The sequence below is a fragment of the Equus caballus genome, chromosome 5 (genome assembly GCF_041296265.1).
Source record: "Equus caballus isolate H_3958 breed thoroughbred chromosome 5, TB-T2T, whole genome shotgun sequence".
NCBI lineage: Eukaryota > Metazoa > Chordata > Mammalia > Perissodactyla > Equidae > Equus > Equus caballus.
The window spans coordinates 28,040,246-28,063,385 of NC_091688.1; the positions used below are offsets into that span (position 1 = coordinate 28,040,246).

Here is a 23,140-nt window from a genome sequence, read left to right on the forward strand (position 1 = left end):
TTCTCATCCTGTCTTGAATGCCTCCCTGCCCGCCACTCACCCACTTAGCAAAGACAGGTTATGCACCCCCTGTATTCTGTACAGGTGATTACTATAACACTTAAAAGTCTGCATTCTTTCTCTCAAGAAGTGTATAGTTTTAGTCTTCCTGTGGTAGACTATAAGCAACTTGAGGGTAGACTCTGTGTTGTAGTCATCTTGGTAATCTCAGCATCCAGCACCTGGTAATCTGCACATAGCAGGCTCTCACATATTTTTCTGAATAACTGAATCAGTGCCATCCTTGCTACTACCCCAGGAGGCACTAGATTGTCCAAGTAGACAGAGCAGGCCCTCCTATTTAACAAATGAATGAATTAGTAGGCAGATATGTGCTATTCACAGAACTTTTAGGAGAGCTAACATAATTTCCTAATATTAGAAACTATTAGGAAATTATTATTAATCTTGTTAGTTATGATGATTATGGTTAGGTTGAAAAAACGTCTTTATTGTTAGAAATGCATATTGAAATATTTACCGTGAAATGTCATGATGCCTGTGGAATTTACTTTAAAATACTTCAACAACAAAATAGATGAAGGGATATGATAAAATAATTATTGTTAAATTTAGTTATGCTTATATTCCAGTCTGTTCCAAAACCTAAAATGTAACTGGCAAGTTGAAAAGACTATATTAAGAATTTAAAAATTAATGTGATTGCCTTTAGGGAAATCAATAACAAGCAATACACTAAAAGTAACTGGAAATGTTCCACACTGTGATAACCAAAGGACAGCATTCTAAACTACTTATGGGAGGCAGCAAGGGAATCCCTTATTGACATTTAAGAAAATAAATTTCAAGTACTACTTGAGACAAAAATATGTGATCAATTATTTATTTCTATTTAGGGAAAATAAAGTTTTCTTTACATATTTTCTTGAACTTTTTTGTTATACATGTAAAACCAATGTGTTCATTGACAAATAAATATAAAATAAATTAATCAATATTACAAAAGAATAAGATTTACAATAATTTGGCTATGAACATCTCACCTCAGAAATATAGAATTTTTTTATGTTAACATTGTAATATCTCTGGATACTTTTAAAGACATTAAGTCAATGAAGACACCTTTCACCCTTTCATAGGATTCTTTTCCAAAAAAAAAAAAAAAACAATAAAAGATTGTCCTAAGAACAAAATTGTAGTGACAAAGGAGGAATTACTCCTTCATTCTATACTCCTCCTTTGCCACCAACTAAACCAAGAAACTCAACACTTTTGTGTCATTAGCAACATTTCCTTTAAAATATTTTGCCAACCCATTCAGACTCATTTCAATGGAATAAGGATAGAGGAAAATGCCTTACAGGCAAGAAAGATTATTTTATAATGGGGTTCATCTCTCTTTGGCAATTTTGCTCAAACGAGTCTGATTTTAGTGTTTGTTTTCAATATCCAATTAAGGTTTTTAATTTTTTTATTTCCTCTGTAAGTAAAAATAACATTACATATCTAGTGAGAAAAAAAATTACATTTCCTTTTCTTCACACTCACATTCTAAGCATGAACAAACCTCTATACTTTCCTACACTTTTAGGAAAGTAATCCCTCTCAATCTTGTGAATTATTCTATTTTCAGGAGGCTTAGGAGTGTTGAGAATGTGATTCCAGGACAAATTCCTTTTTCTCCTTGCTTCGTTGACATTCCTACGCGCTTAAAGACAATGAGAACATGCAGAACGAAGAGCACTACTGCATTTATTGCGTCCACTCCTCCAGAAAGTTCTAAGAAACTAGAAATGTTCTGTATACTTGTATGCACTTTCTTCTTAACTCTTCTTTGGCTAAGTCAGCTAGCCAATAGTTACTAGCATCATAAGCCAAACTGTCAATGTTATACATGTGCATCCTGAAAGTTAAAAAAAAAAGTTCAAATCAAAATAATTTTATTTACTGGTGATAAATATTGATTTTTTAGTTACTATGTGATAAACCATGGAAAAGAGCTGTTGAGTTAATTTGGGGTGCAAAACAAATGCAAAATTAGTGGTTAGAAAGAATGGACAAGCTCAGCAAATGTAGAGTTTAGAGTTCAGTAGCTACCGCAACAACAACTAAAATATGACACTTGAGATTTTGTTTCTTGAGATTAAGTGGTCAAATGAGAATCAACTAAGATACTTTCAAATTAAAAGTCAGTGAAAACCCTCTGACTACTACATGTAGAATGGAAGAAAGTTTTGTCAAAAAGCAAGACACCCAGAAAGTTTCACAGATACACTTATGTTACTTTTGTGTAATAATTTTGTATAACAACATGAAAGAGATATCTCACCAGATCTATAAACGTGACTTATAAAAGGTACCTTAAAACAAATTTTAATATTTACTAAACAGTGGAAACTCTAAAAGCCATCAAGCAAAAAGGAGAAAGAAATATAATATAGGCCAATCATCTCAAGATACAAACAGTCATAGTGAAGGCATTCCTATTTGTAAGCCTTAATGTATCAATCTTTTGTTTTTTCCCCAAGTATTTGTGGCACTGTTAGCATCCAATCATGAAAATAAACTGAGTGCAAAACACAGAGTGAGATGATGAGCATGTTGCTGAAGAGTCGAGAACTGATGACACATGATACTAATGAGAGATTCAATATGTTAGTCATCCATTCAACAAAGAAGAACAATTCTGACAATAATAGAGGTTTAAGTCTCTATTATTGTTTAACAGTCACAGACAAATCCCAAGCCAACCGTACTGATGAACATTTTGCAAGATACAGAAGTGTGATTTCATAAAACCATATACCTTTCATAGTTTACCAGAAGGTCTTACTTCTGAGGCATCACAGCATAGCTAATTAGATACAACAGTGAGCACTTTGCTGTTCTCGTGTGTAATAAGAGCTGAACAGTAGAGAAGGAAAACACTAATTGAATTACATAATTTTAATTTCAATCAAAAAGGAATATTGGCATTTGCTTATAATCACATCCCTTTTATACACTAAAATTTATCGTCTATACCCAACACTTCTCAAAGAAGTAAATAAATCCTTTGAGGGACAAGGGATCGCCAGGTGAAGATACATTATCACCTTCACACCAATTAAGTCCTTCCCTGTCCACATTAAGATCAAATTTTTAATTGTTATGAAATCAGGAGAATAACTTGGAAAGGATAAAGTTAGCCCTTATTCTCAACAGCTTATACTTCCAAAATAAGGCAAATGGAGTGTTTTTTAAGTGCAGATGAAAAAGGCAAATTCTTTCTTAGGGGTTTGCCAATAATTTTACCAAAGTATGCAAAGAAACGGATGACAGCCAAGAGAGAGCACCCAGGAAACTCATCACCTTCCACCCTGCCCTCACCTACCAAGCCCCAAAGCACTGGCTTTCAAAGGGGAATTGCTAATGCTCTACTACAAAAGGAGAGCTGGAACAAATGCGAGGAAGCACATAAGACTGGCAGTTTACTTTTTTTTCCAGAGTAGTTTTGCTGAGGCATCTGTACCAACTTAATTCACTTTATATGACTTAGAACTTTGTTGTTTTTCCTGTGCTCTAAACCACATTCTTAAAAAGTTTCTGAAAAATCTGAAGAGAAAGTTATATTTTACTACACGTGCCATTATAGCATCCAGAATACTTTATTGGCAGTGAGCAAACATCTGTAAAAACTATTTCAAAAAAAGAGACCTAATGGCCAAATATTTTTATCAAAAGACTGAACCATTTAGTGATTTAAAGAAGATTTACATGCTTAAGCTTGCAACAGGCTTAAATAATATTGTCAATTAAAGGCGAAAGGAAAGAGTTATAGAGGGTAAAAAGTAGCTTACATCACTCAAAGAATTTAGTAACAGCATTAAAGGCAATTTAGTAACAGCATTAAAATATAGTTGTTCTTAATTCATTAATGAAAAAGTAGACAGGCATTGGGGCAGTTTAGAAATAATTCAAGTTTATATGAACTCCACAATTCATTTTCTGAACAGTGAAATCTACAAAACAGAAGAAGGTCAATTTAAATAATCCTCTGTTTGTCTACAAGATGTGTCAGGGCCAAGCATGACATTATACTTATACATATTTAATACAGGTCAGATGCTTCAAATAATACTGATTACTTTTTTCTGTGTGCTGCTGTTTTACCTCCTGAGGCTTACTATGTGCCAAGCAACATTGCAACCTCCTTACAAGTGGCAGGCAACTCATTTGGATCCTTACTACAATCCTATGAGGTAGGTACTATATTTTACGAATAAGAAAACTGAGGCATAGAGAGGTTAAGTTGCTCACAGTTACACAGCTTAAACAGCAGACTCAGGATTCAAAGCAAGCAGTCAGGTTCCAAGTCCACCCTCCTAACCACTGGGCTGTCTGTGGCTAGACTGGCACAACTGGCACAACAAATAAACGCAACTCAAAAAATTGCCTAATCACAGGGAACCAAACAATATGTTAGGGGCCGGCCCAGTGGCGTAGTGGTTAAGTTCACCTGCTCTGCTTCAGTGGCCCTGGGGTTCATGGGTTTGGATCCTGGGCATGGACCTACACACTGCTCATCAAGCCATGCTGTGGTGGCATCCCACACACACAAATAGAGGAAGATTGGCACAGGCGTTAGCTCAGGGCCAATCTTCCTCACCAAAAGGCAAAACAAAACAAAACAAAACCCCACAATATGTTAGAGGTTGGTTTTTCCTAGATTTCTTTGCTTCTGTACAACACACAGATATGATCATAAATTGCACTTAGTAGGGAAAAGGGTGAGTTGATTAATAGATTTCAAAGGGAAACTTTGGCTTTCAAATCACTTTCCCTTGAAATGTTGTTAGTGCTCTTAAATATATTGAGAAGTTAAAAAAAAAAGACACAAAGTCTGTTCATCCAGGATAGTTATTACAGACAAAAGGAATGAAGAGACAGCATGTCAAAAAACACAATTAAGCTGAGAGTATTATCTACTGATATAGTATCAAGTTTTACTAAAAAAGTTAAGAATAAATTTTTTAAAATCATCAGAATTTCTGCTCACCCTGATTTTCCACGGTCCAAGAAAATTTTGACTAGAACTAGGGTAACAATTACTGTACCAGCAACAATTCCTTGAGGAGGGAAAAAATTTGGTAAGACAGTTAATAGAAACATGAACAATCATACATATGGCAGTTTCACAATGACAAGCATACTGGCTACAAGGCAAGTTAAAGAAAAAATAGGAGACATGAATTATATTTTGTATATGGCTTCTTTTTTTAATTCTTTTTATTTTTTTATTTTTTTGAGGAAGATTAGCTCTGAGCTAACTGCTGCCAATCCTCCTCTTTTTGCTGAGTAAGACAGGCGCTGAGCTAACATCCGTGCCCATCTTCCTCTATTTTATATGTGGGACGCCTACCACAGCATGGCTTGCCAAGCAGTGCCATGTCCACACTCGGGATCCGAACCGGTGAACCCCGGGCCGCTGAAGCAGAACGTGTGCACTTAACCACTGCGCCACCGGGCCAGCCCCTGGATATGGCTACTTTATGTCACAAGTTTGACAATAAGCATTGCATGCTATTTGTCTTGTTTTCTTTCAAAGAAAAATGAGAGAAAATAATTAAAGTATCACAATGCTCAAATAAAATGACAGGTTTGAGAGGATTCTAAATTGTTTCAACCCCATCATGTTCAATTTTAAATGTTTTGATCATTGATCATGCAAATATGACGACTGAATTATGTAATTTTAGCACTAGAAGGTATCCTGGCATTCACTGTCATTTATAGATGAGTAAATTGAGTCTGAGAAGGGTGAAGGTTACCTATGTGGTTAACGGAAAGGTAATTTACTTAGTTCATAGTAAAGATAATAGAGATGTAGGCATTTCTCCATCATAGGAAAGGTATCGTCATCTGAGCACAGAGGGTAAAATATATTTAGTTTGCCTACAGAATATGTTTTTCAGCATTCAGCCTATTGCAGATAAAATTTCACTTCGGAAAGCTAATATTTACTTTTAAAATTAAATGCACTATTTTGACTTGAACGACAGCAAACAATTGTTCAAATAAGTTGGTCAACAGCAAATAATTTTTATAGCTTGCTTCTTACACACAATCTGTTTTCTTAAAATCACCCATTTGCCCTTTCCACCCACCACCCTGGGCCTCCCTTTTCCTCCCCACTCCACCCTCCAATGCCCTTGAACTCTACTCTTTTGATCTGTACTACAAAAGAAATTAGAGGTGACACTAGAAAAGCAACTGAAGGTAATGTGACTAATAAGTATATCTGGTTCCAAATCAGCAAAATATAGATGTCATGCAATTGCACTACCAAATGGATATATGACGTAGAAAGCAGCTATTTCCACCATGGGTAAGTTTTCACAGTATTTTACCCAATTTCTTTAACTGATTTCCTCCTACAGTATCATTAGCTTAGAAAGACTGTATTCATAAAATAAATCATGGCTTCTCAAAAATTTGGGGTTTCTTTTCCCTTCACCATTCCCTCTAATCCCATTTTCAAATGTTGCAAAAACATCCCATTTTCAATCTGAATGATAAATGAAGAGAGAAATTTAAAAATGATCCAAAATATCTGGATGTCAGAAGTAAGAGCTTATTCCTAGAATACTGATCAGAACATATATATAATTTTAGAAGAAAGTGTGTGGAGGTTGACTGTTTGACAGAAAACCAAATCAAGATACAGAAATATGAGAAACATAATTCTAGATAAATGATTCCTTATAAATTAACGAGAGTATTATCTCCCAAATTAGAAACATAGAAAACTTTAAGGTACAAAGGCAATTGTTTTTGATCTCAAAATTAATTTGGTGTCTACAGAAAACCATCCCAAAGGTGAAACAGTGTCGATTTAATATTTATGCACTTTGGGATAAATAAAACTATGAAATTATGAATAAAATTATGATTATGCTTCCAATGTTCCTTATCATTAATTGAAGAGCTCTTAGGCAGGAAAATTACATAATTTTAGAAAATGGTTTTCTCCAAGTTAAAGGAGTATTTTAGTAACATTCCTCATTATGTGGAACTATATTTACATAGTGTTTAAAACGCTGTAAAGCAGTTTGACACCTATTGTCTCATTTGATCACCTCCAATAACTAGCACAGTGCTTATAAAATAGTAAAAAGTACTTAGTAAATATTTATTAAATTGCATCAAATGATATTCTTTTTGCAGATGAGAAAACTGAGACCATTAATGTACAGAGGATCATCTCTATTTCCAAAGAACCCAAGTCAGAATTCTACTGTAAGATCTGGTGTTAAATGATGCTTCTGAAGAAATGTGGGTGCACCCAGCCACTTCAAAAGGCCTCACTTGTATACCTAATAAAGTAGAAATGCAGCCCAGATGCCACGAAAAACTGAGAAAGTTATGGATAGGTTTTGTTCTTCCTTATAATCCTGTAAGAAAATAAAGGTATTGAGGTCTGGGGACAAGTGAAGTCACACTAGAAAAAGACTTTTGTAGAAGGAAAGAGAATGTGCTTGAGTAAACCTTAAAGTTTCAGATTTATAAATCAGGATTCACCATGCTTCCTCAGCAACATCCACAGGACCCTCTAAGTGCCTTGCTAGTATCATTGGACTTTCTGTGTCTCTGTATTTCTTCAAAGTTTTTAAATAAAGAAGAGAATCACACTTTCCTTTCCAGATTAAGCAGATCACTGAAAAATTACATGATTATATTATCTGACTTACCTGTAGATAATTGAAGTCACTTTATAATGGGATACAAGTTTGCCATGAATAGGGCCAGTTAATAAGATACAGTAAAGACCTTTATATCAGCATCTTATGCATTTCAAATAGCCACCAATGAGTCAAGGCTCTTAAAAGCACACTTCAATTTGGGCTAGTCTATAATATATGCCATTTTCAGGTATAGACATAAAACAAATAGATAAGCACATGATATTTAAAGGATACAAAAGAAGTATTTTAGATATTTCACTGAGTATTCTTTGATTTTTTTCCTTAATAATCCCTTCAATTGATCCCATATGGGATTATTATTAATCCCCATAAGCAATTTATGAATGTCCCAATATAGGATTTCACCAATGGAGAGAAAAAAAGCAATTGTAAAGAATCAGGACTATCTTAATTGTCAAATGGGTTCCACAGTTTCCTGTCCTGATACTAGGACAAGAATCTTTCTATCCTTTCAAGTACCTCGTGCTGGAGAAACTAGTCATCTGCCTTTATTTAAGTGCCTAATAGCTATGTGACCTTGCACAAATTACGAATCTTGCACAACCACAGTTTTCTCAGCTAAAAAATGAGACACAGCTACCTTTATAGGATTGTTGTGAGGAGTAAATGAAATAATATATATAAAAATCTCAGCACAGTACTTGCCACTCAGCAAAAGCACAAATATGACCTCAACAAAGGACTACCCTTATTCTTTGGGGTGGCCAGAGGGAATGACAAATTGTCCGAAATCCATCTTAGAAAAATAATTGTGACTGCATTCTATGACTTCTTTAAGCTAATATTTATTCAATTTCTAGCACTGTGCTGGGAGTTTTCATATCTATTATCTCATTAAGCTTCAAAGACTTTAAATAGGAATCACAATCTTCATCTCATAAATGAGAAAATCGGAACTCAGATTAAGTTAATCACTTGGGTTGAAATAATTACTAAATGAAAAAAACAAAACAAAACCAGGATTCAATCAAGGTCTGGCTGACTCCAAAGCACAAGCCTTTCTGCTATACAATATTGTCATAAAAAGCAAGAACAAAAACACAACTATATAGAGCATGTTCTTCAATGTGGATAGTACCAAAAGGGTAAAAAAACACTTCCCTTTTTACGTAGAAAGTATGGACATACACACAGCACATAAATAGATTTACAATATATCTGTAATATTAAAATTTCATGGGAGATGATTAGGAAAAGGATGTCTAACAAGCTCCTTGAGGGGCCAGGCTGGTGGTGTAGTGGTTAATCTCATGGTGGCCTTTGGTGGCCTGGGATTCACGGGTTCGGATCCCAGGTGCAGACCTACATACCATTCATCAAGCCATGCTGTGGCAGCATCCCACATATAAAATAGAGGGAGATGGGCACAGACGTTCGCTCAGGGACAGTCTTTCTCAAGCAAAAATGAGGAAGATTGGCAACAGAAGTTAGCTCCGGGCCAATCTTCCTCACCAAAAAAAAAAAAAAAAAAAAAAGAGGGCAATAACAACAAAAAAATTGCAGCAAATAAGGAAGTTTTGAGATTAGTCAGACTCTCTTTCTTAGCAGAATTACATAGGAAAAAATTCAAATACTTCTGAAGTTCTAATATCATCTGTATCATTCTCTTACACTGCAGCACAATCAATAAAAGCAATTTCCTTGCAAGTAGAGTTTGGTATCTTTAAAATGAAAAAAGTGACCTGATTCACAGACTAAATGTAAGAGATAAAGATAATTTTCAGAATTATATTTTACAAGTATAGGATCCCAAAGAAAATTATTGCCATATGTCTGATTTAAGAGCGAAAGAGCTCCTCTTTATTTCTGAGTACAAGTTGCAATTAGAACTAACTCTAAGAAAAGGTTTCTGAGAGATCACATAGGACAGACTTCAAGAATTTCAGAGAAAATCATATGCACTTCAAACCTTCATTGACGCCACTGAGCCAGTGAGAAAAAACTCATCACTGTTGTCCACATTAAATCACTGAATCATGAGATTTTCATTTGGAATACATTTATTTCTATTTACAATATAGAATGAACAAAGTGAATTCCAACTCTTGGAATCTTTAAAGATAAATCTTCTTGCTTAGGAGAGGTTCATTCACAATATAAAAGAACTACAATAAATAATGATAATAATAAAAATACCTGCTTTCTGCGTTATTGTCCCTTGGCTAATTTATGCATACATAAAATAGGAGACTTCAGCTTATAAAGATATAATTTTAACATATGCACTCTTATAATGAGTGTATTTTCTATTGGACATTACTTATCAAATGCCAATTTAGTTGTATTGCTTCTTAGCAAATATTTCTCTCACCATCTTTAGTTTATTAATCTTCTTGCTAATGCATAACATCAAATAACATATTTATGGACAAAAAAAGGACCAGACCAAACGCTAGAAGAAATTTCAACACAGATATATGTTTTTGGCCTCATATTTATAGCAACAGAATACTTTCTGAAGATAACTTTGCTTTAAATCACTGAATGAGAAGGGAGAAGGAAGAGGATTTAATCAAAAGTAGCACTCTTCATTTGGGATAGGACAAATCTAGAAACAGCCAAGGAGAAGTTTATGATTAATCACAAAATACTTGAGGATAGAAACTGTATTGATAACTGCCTCTGTGTGTTCTTCAGCTCCTAGAAAGATGCATTGAGACAATAGGCACTCAATAATACTTGATTGATTGGCCTAATGATTCGAAGTTGTCCTGAAACTACCTTGGAACAAGAACATGGTTGAGAATACTTAGGAACATACCGGGTACCCAGTGGTGTCCACAAAACATGCCGATAAAATGCATTTACCTGTTTTCTTTTGGGCACCCGTAAACAACGCATTTTAATAGTATTTCTAAGACAGTTAAACGACAATATTCTCTTCCACGAATCTGGATTGTACATCCCACAGGGATGACAATTTCTTTTAACTGCTGGAGAGCCAAACTTACCAGATGCAATGATGACAGCACCTAAAGAAGAAAAAGAAAGAATTACAAAAATAAGAATTTTAAAAAGTCATTGATTTGCTAGCAATTTTATATATGTATCGATAAACTGTACTTGAAAGGTCAAAAATAACTCATATTTCCATAACTGAAAGAAATAATTATGAATAAATTTATGAAAATAATTATACATTAACTTAATCAAGTAACACACCTCAGTGCCTAGAAATATCCAACAGAGTTAACACTATAGACATAAACCATGAAGAAAGTTATCGAACACTGAAACAAACACCGCCTAAATCTGGTATAGACTTGATGGGAAGAAACAAGTTTGAAAGCTTAAACAGTAAACAACTGCCGATCCCATCCTATCGTCAAGAAACAATCAGAAGCTAAAGTCTCTTTCAGCAGGCTCTGTCAAAATCTAAATGACCATATCGCATTATTATTTATACCTTTCAGTGACTAGGAATGAGGCATTGAAAAAATTACTTTCACATAAGTATATTTATAATAATAAATATGCTGCTCTCTTAAGTAGTGAGTAAATTTACTCAAAGTACCATTGAGAACAGACAATATTGCACAGAAGAAAAAGCACAGGATTTGGACCCAGAACATATGTTTAAACCTCACTTTTCTCCTCATTAACTATGCACTGTATATGTATCCTATAAGTTAACCTCTAAGCGTCGAATTCATCACCTACAAGATGAAGCTAAAAAATACTTATTTTGCAAGGTTGTTGTAAGGACTAGTGTTGACAAATGAAAGTTGCATGGCATATGTTACCATAATACATACTCAGTAAGTGGTAGCTACTTTTTTTTTTCCAGGAAGAGCAAATATGGTATGTGATATTTAAAAATAAATTAATCATACATTAGAGAGAAATTTGATCTCCTATATTGACTGTATCTTTACCATAATAACTGATTCAGGTTTAGTTTAAATTTGTTAAATTATCTTGTATTTTTTGCAGAAAGAGATATTTCAACAAAGTTAGTTCTATAACTAATTTATATAAAGTGAAACATTTCTCTTTTCCTTGCCCTGTTAAACATTGGGTATACGCAATCTAAAAATTTTAGGCCCAGGGATGTCATAAAAATTTAAGAAGTCAGTAACCGCAACAAGTGTTAAAATTAATAAACTAAATCTAAATGTATTAAAACAAACCACAGACCAATGTTGAGTGCAAGAAGTCAAGTTAGATAATGAAATATATGACACACTGTTTATGTAAACTATAAAAACCATACAAAACAATATTATGTACCACTAATGTATACATACAAGTAGCATAACAATAAAAAAAATTAGGAAGATTGGGCACCAACCTCAGGGCAGACATTGCCTTAGAGCAAGAGAAAGAGGAGTGTGGAAAGGTACAAGTGAACCCTAACAATAATATCTGTAATGTTTAAATTCGTAAAATATCCGCGTAATGGCAGAATAGGCTTCAAGATAACAATTATGAAATATATGAAACCATTTTGAAAATATAGTCCAGTTGTGTAAAACTATTTTTAAAAAACATTTATTTGATGCCACTGAAGAGCGACCAAAAGCAGGCAGGAAATGAAGTTCTGCTTTTTAAGAGGGGAAGTAAATTGGGTGAGATTTTATGTATTTATGTATATTTGGCTTTTTACTCGAGGAAATAAAGAAATATGCAAAGGAAATTTCAACAATAATATCTGTAATGTTTTAAGTTCTTTAAAATTATCTGGGTTATGGCAAAATAGACTTTAACATAGGAATTATGAAATCTGGACAAAATATTGAAAAACAACAGTAACAATGATTTGAAGGCACTAGAGAGCAAACCAAGACAGGCAGAAACTGATGAAAACCAAGACAGAACTGCATGGAACGAGATTTGCATACATGCAGCTGAGGGGAATGGCGAGGCCATGTAGGGTAGGGAGCAGAAAGCCACAGTCTTACTGTCTTGAGAAGTCAGAGGATGGAGTTCAAGATCAAGAGAGCACCTGAAAAGCGAGGAGGCAAATTTGAGAGGCTGCTAATGTTCTGTTTCTTGACATTTGTGGTGGTTACATAAATATTTGCTTTAGAAAAGTTATTGAGCGGTGCAGGTATGTTTTATGTGGTTTTCTGTATATGTGTTGACCTCAATGAAAAAGAGAAAAATTTAAAAACAAATCTTTTCTCAGTCCTATTGAGATTTCTCCATGGAACGTAAAAAAAAATAGACCTCTCTATTAGAGAACAAGACTGTCTATAAAATGACTATGCATTAGGCAAGCTGTGAGGCAAGAAGACAACTTGGTGGCCTGAAGTAGCATTAATTACCAGGAGGAGTTTCATTCATTCCCTCAACAGGTATTTTTCTAAAGCCTGTGGCATATATTACTCCACCTTCATAAAAACCATCATTTAAAAAGCCTTGTATTAACATGAACTATTTCAAAGAACTCTGTTTTCAGTTACTTAGAAGACACTGCTGAGATGCTTTACCACATTAGCAACTCTAGCACACCTGGAGAGATCCTTTAGCATGCTGGAGGAATGGGTGTCTGTCAATAACCCAGACCCAGAAATCAACCTTATGGATGGTACATATTAGTGCCTCCCTAAAGCTAACACAGAAAACAGAATTTCTTCACCAATCTTAATTTAGCATTGTTCTTACGGAGCCACAACCTTTTTCTATATTATTGCAAAATATAGATTTGCCCTGAAAAGATTTGCCCTAGCATAATCCCAACCTACCTCTGAAGAAAGTCAAGAACATTAGTATGAAAAAAACTCTGGCTCTAATAAATCATAGGTTATTTAATTTTGCAAATCCAGTCAAGTTGAAATTTCCACCACTGCACATTAGATCCACACTTAGGAAACCTGAACGGTATTTACTGACCTTTTGACGTGCTTGTTGTATGAAAACGCGTGGTTGTACTGGGAACAGCTAGATTCTGTGTCGCTGTAATATGAGCAGCAGAGGTCAATCTTTGTTTTGTATGGACATGCTTAGTCACTGGGGCATGTACAGCAGTGGACTTTCGTGTTCCTGGAAGACTCTGTGTAAAAGAAGCTTTTGCTGTGTTGAGTCTTTGGGTTACTGGGGTGAACTGTGTAGCAGAAGCATTTGCCACGATGGGATTCTGGGCTGCTGGTGGGGTCTCGGCAGATAGAGAGTTTGATATTGGCGATTTTTCGGCTGTTGTGGCTGAAACATTTGCTGCAGTGGGTTTCTGAGGAGTTGATGGGGTTTCTGTAGCTGGGATATTTACATTGGAGGGTTTCTGAGGAATTAGTGGGAACTTTGTAGCTGAAGAATGTATTGTGGTGGGTTTCTGAGGAGTTGATGGGGCTTCTGTAGCTGGAATATCTACAATGGTGGGTCTCTGAGGAATTAGCGGGAACTTTGTAGCTGAAGAATGTATTGTGGTGGGTTTCTGAGGAGTTGATGGGGCTTCTGTAGCTGGAATATCTACAATGGTGGGTCTCTGAGGAATCAGTGGGAACTTCATAGCTGAAGAATGTATTGTGGTGGGTTTCTGAGGAGTTGATGGGGCTTCTGCAGCTGGAATATCTACAATGGTGGGTCTCTGAGGAATTAGCGGGAACTTTGTAGCTGAAGAATGTATTGTGGTGGGTTTCTGAGGAGTTGATGGGGCTTCTGTAGCTGGAATATCTACAATGGTGGGTCTCTGAGGAATCAGTGGGAACTTCATAGCTGAAGAATGTATTGTGGTGGGTTTCTGAGGAGTTGATGGGGCTTCTGCAGCTGGAATATCTACAATGGTGGGTCTCTGAGGAATTAGCGGGAACTTTGTAGCTGAAGAATGTATTGTGGTGGGTTTCTGAGGAGTTGATGGGGCTTCTGTAGCTGGAATATCTACAATGGTGGGTCTCTGAGGAATCAGTGGGAACTTTGTAGCTGAAGAATGTATTGTGGTGGGTTTCTGAGGAGTTGATGGGGCTTCTGCAGCTGGAATATCTACAATGGTGGGTCTCTGAGGAATTAGCGGGAACTTTGTAGCTGAAGAATGTATTGTGGTGGGTTTCTGAGGAGTTGATGGGGCTTCTGTAGCTGGGATATCTACAATGGTGGGTCTCTGAGGAATTAGCGGGAACTTTGTAGCTGAAGAATGTATTGTGGTGGGTTTCTGAGGAGTTGATGGGGCTTCTGTAGCTGGGATATCTACAATGGAGGGTCTCTGAGGAATTAGTGAGGACTTTGTAGCTGAAGAATTTATTGTAGTGGGTTTCTGAGGAGTTGATGGGGCTTCTGTAGCTGGGATATCTACAATGGAGGGTCTCTGAGGAATCAGTGGGAACTTTGTAGCTGAAGAATTTACTATGGTGGGTTTCTGAGGAGTTGATGGGGCTTCTGTAGTTGGAACATTTACAGCACTGGTTTTCTGAGGAGTTGATGGGGCTTCAGTACCTGTAACATTTACAGCACTGGTTTTCTGAGGAGGAGATGGGGCTTCAGTACCTGTAACATTTACAGCACTGGTTTTCTGAGGAGTTGATGGGGCTTCAGTAGCTGTAACATCTACAGTGGTGGGTTTCTGAACCGCTGGTGTGACCTTGGAAATCTGAGAACTATCTGTAGAAGAAAAATATTTTTAAAAAGTTAGCTAAATAATGATGTCCAAGTTAAGATTTAGAAACCAATTGCTTGCTCTATGACTCTTCCCTTAATTCCCCACAAATACCTAGATATGACTTTTAGGAGGCCAAGTCTTACTGTGTATTTTCGAAGGAACTAAAATGCTCCTTTGTTTTTTCTTTGATATAGATTACCTACAGGCAACTAAAGTGGATTTACACCACAGTAGTATTGAGGTTCTTAAACTGTTTTCTGTCTGAAGAAGGGAAACCAAAGTTAGAGTCAACAGTGATCTCATTCTGTGACACACCTCAAATAAAGCTATTTTCTCTCATAAATTGTCTTCCTTCACTCATGCGAAGACCAAAGAACAGCTGGACGCAACAACTGGATCAGTGGAGACAATCACAACATAGTTACTTTTTCCAAAGCTTTCAAGGACATGTTAGTGACCTTGGGCACTTGCTCTGTTTCACTTCTTTTTTAAAGTAATAAAGTCAATTGGAATAAAATAATTCCCTTTTTCTCCTCTTGTGCTGGTTACCAACTTTACATACATTAGTTAGTTTCTCTTTGGATTTTAGGTCAGGTTACAAATATCTGAAGTGCACCTTCAGTTAAGATCCTATTCTGAGAATCACAAATCTAACAACACAGTGAAATGTTAGGTGCCTGCTTGACTTTGGGTTGCTTATACAAACTCCCTCTTCAGGAAGTATTGAGTAGAGCTTAAGCCTATTTCACCACACACTAGAGACCATTGACAATTTCTCTAATCTCTCTAAACTTTGGTTTTCCCATCTGTAAAATGAGGATAAAACCAAAGAAGATTGTATAACATTATTGTAAGGAATAGGGGAAATAACTTAGGTACGTTATTGCATACACCATCTATCTGTGAAGCAACATTTTAAATCATCCAACACTATCAGAGCCAGCACCTATCAGTACACATTCTACTTTAGGCGCTCAGATGTCATATGTCACTTATTTCTGCTTCTTTTACCTATCTCACTGGATGCCATAAGGGACAACTCAAGCAAAATACATAGCAAGTAACACAGCACTTAGCAGGCACTCAGAAAATGATAGATATTATTATTAGGATAAATGAAGTTATTATATGGACTTTTCATATAAGGCCATCATGTATAACATTTATTTTTTGTTCTAAGTTCGTTCTCATTTTTGATCCAGAGGACCTATATACTACGATAGCTTGAATTTCCTGGGAACTACTTTTCCAATTATCTTTTCGTCATTTGATGTCTAGTTGAATTCCATTGTGATCAGGAAGCATGTTCTGAATAATTTCAGTCTTCTGAAATGCATTGTGAGTTAAGGCCCAGCATATGGTGACTCTTCCATGTATACTTGAAAAAATTTTAACACCTGTCCTTATAAAGTTCAATGAGCTTGTATGTCAATTTTTCAAAGTTTAATTGTTGCTCAGATCTTCTATTTTCTTACTGATTTTTGTTCCTCTTTCTATTTTTGTTCCTCTTTCTATTAACTATTGAGATGGATATGTGGAATTCTCAAACTATAATCGTAAATTTGTCTATTTTTCTACCCGTCCATTTTTGCTACGCTATGGCTTAAAGCTACTTTTCCAAATGCACATAGATTTCAGATTGTGATATATTTCTGTTGAACCCACCCCTTTATCGTTATGAACTATCTTATCTTAAAGCATACTTTGATATTAATAGAGTTGTACCAGCTTTGGGTTTTTTTGGTAATTGCTTGCATAGTATATTTTTCTATCCTTTACTTTCAACTATTCAGTGTTCTTACTATAAACAGTCTCTTATAAACAGCAAATAAATAGATTTTATTTTTTAATCTAGTCTGACAATCTTAGTCAAATTATATTTAATGTAATTACTGATATTACTGGGTTTATATCAAATACCTTATTATTAGCTTTCTATTCCACCTATCTATTTTATGTCTATTTCTTTTCCTCCCTTATTCTCTTTGGATTAAATATTCATTATCTTTCCTTTATTAGCTTGTGATTTGTACTTTCTTTTACTATTATTTTCATGACAACCCTAGAGATTACAATTTGTATTAGACTATAAGTCAATTATGCAAATTAATACTTTTGTAATTTTTTAGTACTGCTAGAAACCTTGTAACTTTTAAATTTGATTTACCTCTTTCTGCCTTTTGCTTTATTGCTATTGTCCATTTGTATTCTACATACAATTCAAACCCCATCAGACATTGCATTTATTGTTTTGTAAAGTCAGCATTCATTTGCCCTTTGTTCTTCATTTCCTCTTGCATTTTCATGTTTTACTTGGGATTTTTTTTCATTCTACCTGAAGGATTTCCTTTAGTTTTTCATTCTGTGTAGATCTGGTCTGCTGGTAACAACTTCCTTTAGCTTTTGTATGAGACCATCTTTATTCTGCAGTTTTAAAGGATATAGTCATTGGGTATAGAATCCCAGGTGAACAGTAATTTTCTTGCAGTATTTTGAAGATTTCTTCCTATTGTCTTTTTGCTTCCACAATTTTTGTTGAGAAATCAGTGATCGGTTTTATTGTTACTCCTTTGAAGGTACTCTGTCCTTTTGTCTCAGTGCTTCTACCGTTGTTTTGAGTTTCCAGAGTTTTGCTAGGAGGCGCCTGGAAGCGTTTTGTTTTTATTCTGCTCAGAGTCCTGAGAGCTTGTGGAATCTGCTGACCGATGCACTTCTTCAGTTTGGGAAAATTCTCAGTCATTGTCTCTTTGAATGTTTCTTCTGCTCCTATTTATCTTTTTTTCTCTCTCTCCTCTTTTTCTAACATATGTTAGAACAGTTCGACATGTCTCAAAGGTCTCAAACTTCTCTATTTTACATTCTTGGTTCTCTTTTTGCTTCAGTTTGGACATTTTTCATTAACTCTTCTTCCAGTTCCTGATACTGCCTCCTGCTGTGTCCAAATCACTACCTATTGTGTTCTTAATTTCAAATATTATTTTCTCCCATTGTAGAATGTCTGTTTCACTCCATTTTTATAGATTCCGATCCTCTTGAAATTCTGTCTTTTCCTTTGATATCTTAAAGATATTAATCACTCATTTTAAAGTCCCTGTCTGCTAACACAATTATCTGGATCCTCTTTATCTGGTTTTGCTTTCCCCTGATTTGGTTATATTTCTTGCTTCTTACCGTGTCTAATAATTTTTTGTTGTTGTATGCCAGACACTGTATATAAAACGTTCAGATAATATTATCTTCCAAAAAGAGGGTCCCATTTTCTGATGGGTAGATTGGTTTGCGATGATCACACCCTCAGCCTATCAGAGACTGAGTGGGGTTATATTCTTAGCAAGACAGTTTACCTCTGCTCTTGCCTCTGCTCCTTGAGAGGGGCCTTTCTGGGCTTTTGATTGACAGTCTGGTGGATCCTTGTTTCCTCAGCCCTGAGAGATTGCAGGAGATCTAGAAAATCCCCCAGCCCAGCAATCTAACTTCCTTTCTCACAGAGTTTCGAAATGGGCACAAACGTCTTAAGGAGGAGACTGGACATATGCCTGATATGAGCCTGTTCCTCCGATGGGTATTTGTTACCCCAATACCACAAAAGTTCAGACAGATTTCATTTTGTCCTTCCGAAGATTTGGGTCTAACTCCTCAGTCTCACAAGCAGTCCCAGAAATCAGCAAACGGCCCTTGGGAAAAGCTAGGTCTGCACTGGGACCCCGATTTTCACTGTATTATCCTACACAACCATTAAAAGCTTTGCTAGTTTCTCTCTTTGCTGGGAGTGGTCTTTTATCTGGGTCAAGATTGATCCTCAGCCCAGGCGTGCCTCAGAATCATTTCCCTTCACTCCTCACCCCCAGGAATTTTAGTTCATTTTGTCCTAGTCGTTCCTACAGCTGTATCTTATGTTTTTAAAAACATGATTTTTAAAAAAGTCTACCCAGGTTTTGTAGTTATTGTAATAGCAGCATTGGCCTGCCATGAGCTACTTGGGCACTACCACAGAGTTGTAAGTTCTAAATAAGCGATGATTTAATAAAACAGGGGAAAATAAATATGAAGTGGATCAAACGGTCAAATTAAAAAAAATAAACACATAGCAAAGTTCACTCATAATTACATGAATTCAAACAATAAACGCATACACCTTTGATACAGTAATTACACTGCAAGGACTTTATTGTACATAACGTGCTTGCACACATGTGCAACGAACAAACGTATAATAATATTTGTTGTAGCTTCTTTTGTAATAATAATTTAAAAAAGAAAAAAACCTAGAACCAAAATCGAAATTCCCTTCAATAGGAGACTGGTTAAATAAATGATATATCCATACAACTGATATGGTTTAAAAAAGAAATATGTGTGTGCCTGTCTATTTATTTTCTATAATAAAACTCAAAAATTTGTAAACAATGGTTACTTCTGGGAGTAGGAGTAGGGATAGAGAGGAGATTTTTACTCCTAATTTTATACTCACCTGCCTGGTTTTAATATTATCTCACTATGTTTACATATACCACTTATAATAAAAGAACTATTTTTAACAAGCAAGGACACTCAAAAATTCAAGCTAATAGAATTTCAAGTATAATTCTAAAGGTAGCATGTGCTTGAGGTCTATTGGCATTCAAATTAGACACTGCTTACACAAATGCCATCTACTGGTACTGTGCAATGTTATAATCCAGCTTCACTGGTCTTCTATCTCTTCAAAACTATATTTAAAAAGGAGTTCTAAAGATTCTGAGAGTACGGCCTAGGTATGAAAAGGCACTGGGGAAAAAAAGTGTCTAGAAGGATGAAGAGAGAACAGTCAATAAGAGAAATTCTGCAGGTGGGAAATAAATGAAGGTAATTCAATGAAGTCAACAGCTGCAGGCAAGAGTTTCTCTCAGTTGTCACATGTATGATCACTATCTAGACCCCTCAGTTCAACCTAAGATTCCCTCCCAATTGTACAAAATGAACCACTTTGTATACCCTTTGTATAAACAAAGAGATATCTACGGTAACTTATTGAAAGTAACATGGTAAGAAACAACAAAGTTAAGCCAATTCACTAAAATCATGAGACATATGTATGTATATATACGTGCATATGTGTATATATATTCTATGTGTTATGTATGTGTATTTATTTATTTACATATGACCACATGTTCTCACATCAAGGGTTCTTCCCTTTTTTGGAAGTCATAGGCCCCTCTGAGAATTTGATGAAAAATTGTGCCCTCCAGAAAAATGTAAATATGCATATGTACAATATGTTACATTCATTTCTCAGGGAGTTCACAGATTCCCTGAAGCCCATATATAGACCTAAGGATAAGAATACAACAAAAACACAACAATGCAAACTGATTACCTTTGCATTCAGGTGGCGGGCCACTCCATTCCCCTTGGCCATCTTTTACAGTGCAATGAATAGAGTTGCCTCCGACCAGGGTGAATCCTTTCTCACATTTATATGTTATAGACTGTCTATATATGTAAGTGTCATGTTGCTCTAGAATAATTCCATTGGCAATTGCTGGTGGGCTTGGACATGCAATTTCTTGAAAAAAAGAAAAATCCAACATATTTTAAATTAATAAAACTGGCAAGGTATCTTTTGTAAAATATTTAAAGATTTTATTTATAAGAGTCAAAATCAACCATTTTTCTAAATTCAACATTATCAACAAGAGATGCTTATAAATACCTGTTAAGTAATGGGTAGTATATTTGAAGCTTTGGATACAAATGTTCTAAAACATGAATTCCAACTTTGAGACCAATTAATAAAAATAATGAGACGTAGAACATATATGGAAAATAAAAACTACAAGAAAGTTTGCACATGTTACATATCAAACTGCTGCTAGAAAAAGTTAAGCGCTGCAGGAGTTCAGAGGTGAAAGCACAGGTGAGACTTTAGGGAATAAGTGGAACTTGAGTTTAAACCAAAGAGGTACCTTTCTAAGACAAAGCAGAGAAGAAGGCTTTTTTTTTTGAGGAAGATTAGCCCTGAGCTAACTGCTGCCAATCCTCCTCTTTTTGCTGAGGAAGACTGGCCCTGAGCTCACATCCGTGCCCATCTTCCTCTACTTTATATGTGGGACGCCTACCACAGCATGGCTTGCCAAGTGGTGTCATGTCTGCACCCGGGATCCGAACCGGTGAAGCCCGGGCCGCCGTGAAGCTGAACGTGTGAACTTCACTGCTGCACTACCAGGCCGGCCTCAGAGAGGAGGGCTTTGCTCTTCATTCCAGGGGAAATAATGCCAAATGAAAGGAGTTGCGAATTCAAGTGGCATACTTGAGAAATAGGAATGGATCATTTTGGATAAAGCAAAAGATCTTAAATGTTAGGATTCCATTTTGACTTTTAGGACAAAACTTTTTAAGCTTGTATTGACTCACAGCCTTTTATTTAAAGTAAATCTTACTGAGCAGCTGAATTTGTAAAACAAATACAAGCAGAGTTACTCTAGTTATAAATAAAGGCTTCTCCCCGGCAATCTCCTTGAAAAAAAAATGCAATGGTTCCACATTCTCCAGAGCCATGAAGTTGTTTTCTTTTTCTTTAGCAGGAAAGCAATGTGATCACACGTGTACATCAAATTATACTACATCAAATGCCCTTAAGCACCTCGAGAATACTAGCAAATTTATAAATTACTTTTAGGCCATTGATCAAAGCAAGGAGCGAGGACAAGCTAATCTGATTTACAGCGGGCCAGGAGGTGTGATGACTGCACACATCACCATCACTGCAGTTTAAACATTTTCTGGGCACCTAATACATACCTGGCATTGTTCTATGAACGGAAGTGCCAAACCGAATGACATCTAGTCCCTGTATCTTAAAACATAGTGGGCAAAGACATTGAAAGAGATAATTTCAATACAAAATGGTGAGGGTTATCATAGAAGCATGCACAGTAGTGTGGAAAGAGAGAAGAAACACAGTTAACCAGACTGGGAGGTCAAGGAAAGCTTGTAGAAGGACTACCAGAGCAGACCCTTAAAAAAGAAAAAAAAAAAAAAAAACCAAGCAAAGAAGGATCTGAAGAACATTCCAGGCAGAGGTAGTAGCATAAGAAATGATGAGGGGGCATGAAGAAGCATAAGATACATGGAAAACTGCAGTGGTTTGCATGGGTAGAGCACAAAGTATGAAGGCAAGACCCCAGGATGGAGAAGCAGGCAGACCACGGGAAGCCTTGTATGCTATACTAAGGAGTTCGGACTTTGTAAGTGATGAGACACTAACAAGCTTTAAGAAGGAAAGAGACAAGTCACATTCATGTTTCAGATGGATCACACAGGGTAGAGTATGGATGAAACATTAATGAAGTCCAAGAATGGAGGCTGGAGGCCATTGCAATCATTATCATCTTTGAACTCAAGCAAGTGGGACTCCTGCCCTAGCTCTCACACTTTAAATGGTCTGCTCCGGCCCTCCTCTGGCTGTGGGGTCTCTGCAGGGCTCAGGGGATACACTCAATGAGAACTCCTTCCCCATCCCATTCTAAATCATGCTCCAGGAACTGGCACACAGAATTCCTTGTGCCAATACCCCTTTCAGAGCCTCAGAGGGTTCCTTCTCCTGGTCCATATTCTTGAGGAAGGATTATGCTGCTGATGTGCAAACCTCAAGCCCAAAGTTCAGTGGAGTGGGGATAAGGGTCACAGGAGACACAACTTCGGTGTGTAGGCCAAGTTGTCCATTTACATGCATCACAGACCCTTCCCAGTGTAAGAAGGGTGTGTCTATTTGAGAAAGGCTGGGTCTTAGGCGAGGGACCTCCATTTATACTCTTGCCCTGCGCCCTGAAAATGTTATGGATGGCCTTTATTACAAGAGTTCTGAGAAGGGATAATAAAC

At 36.2% G+C, this 23,140-nt stretch overlaps 1 protein-coding gene across 42 annotated transcripts in view; it reads right to left on the minus strand.

Annotated features, from left to right (window-relative positions):
* Positions 1 to 23,140, minus strand: part of CD55 (CD55 molecule (Cromer blood group)) — a 40,336-nt gene that overhangs the window by 10,003 nt on the left and 7,193 nt on the right. For 2 of the 42 annotated variants that reach the window (XR_011438370.1, XR_011438368.1), the window contains exons 6-12: positions 20,636 to 20,824; positions 15,165 to 15,278; positions 13,581 to 13,643; positions 10,697 to 10,717; positions 5,039 to 5,108; positions 2,807 to 2,904; positions 868 to 1,903 (exon numbers count right to left, since the gene is read on the minus strand). Coding sequence is in view for 30 of the 42 variants with exons in the window: in XM_070266264.1 (XP_070122365.1) it covers positions 10,386 to 10,717; positions 13,581 to 13,643; positions 15,114 to 15,278; positions 20,636 to 20,824 (749 nt within the window). In the remaining 12 variants the exon portion in view is untranslated. Of the gene's footprint in view, positions 1 to 867; positions 1,904 to 2,806; positions 2,905 to 5,038; positions 5,109 to 5,327; positions 10,718 to 13,561; positions 13,644 to 15,113; positions 15,279 to 20,635; positions 20,825 to 23,140 lie in introns of those variants that run through there. The other 40 variants (XR_011438377.1, XR_011438380.1, XR_011438373.1 and 37 more) reach the window with 28 other exon arrangements.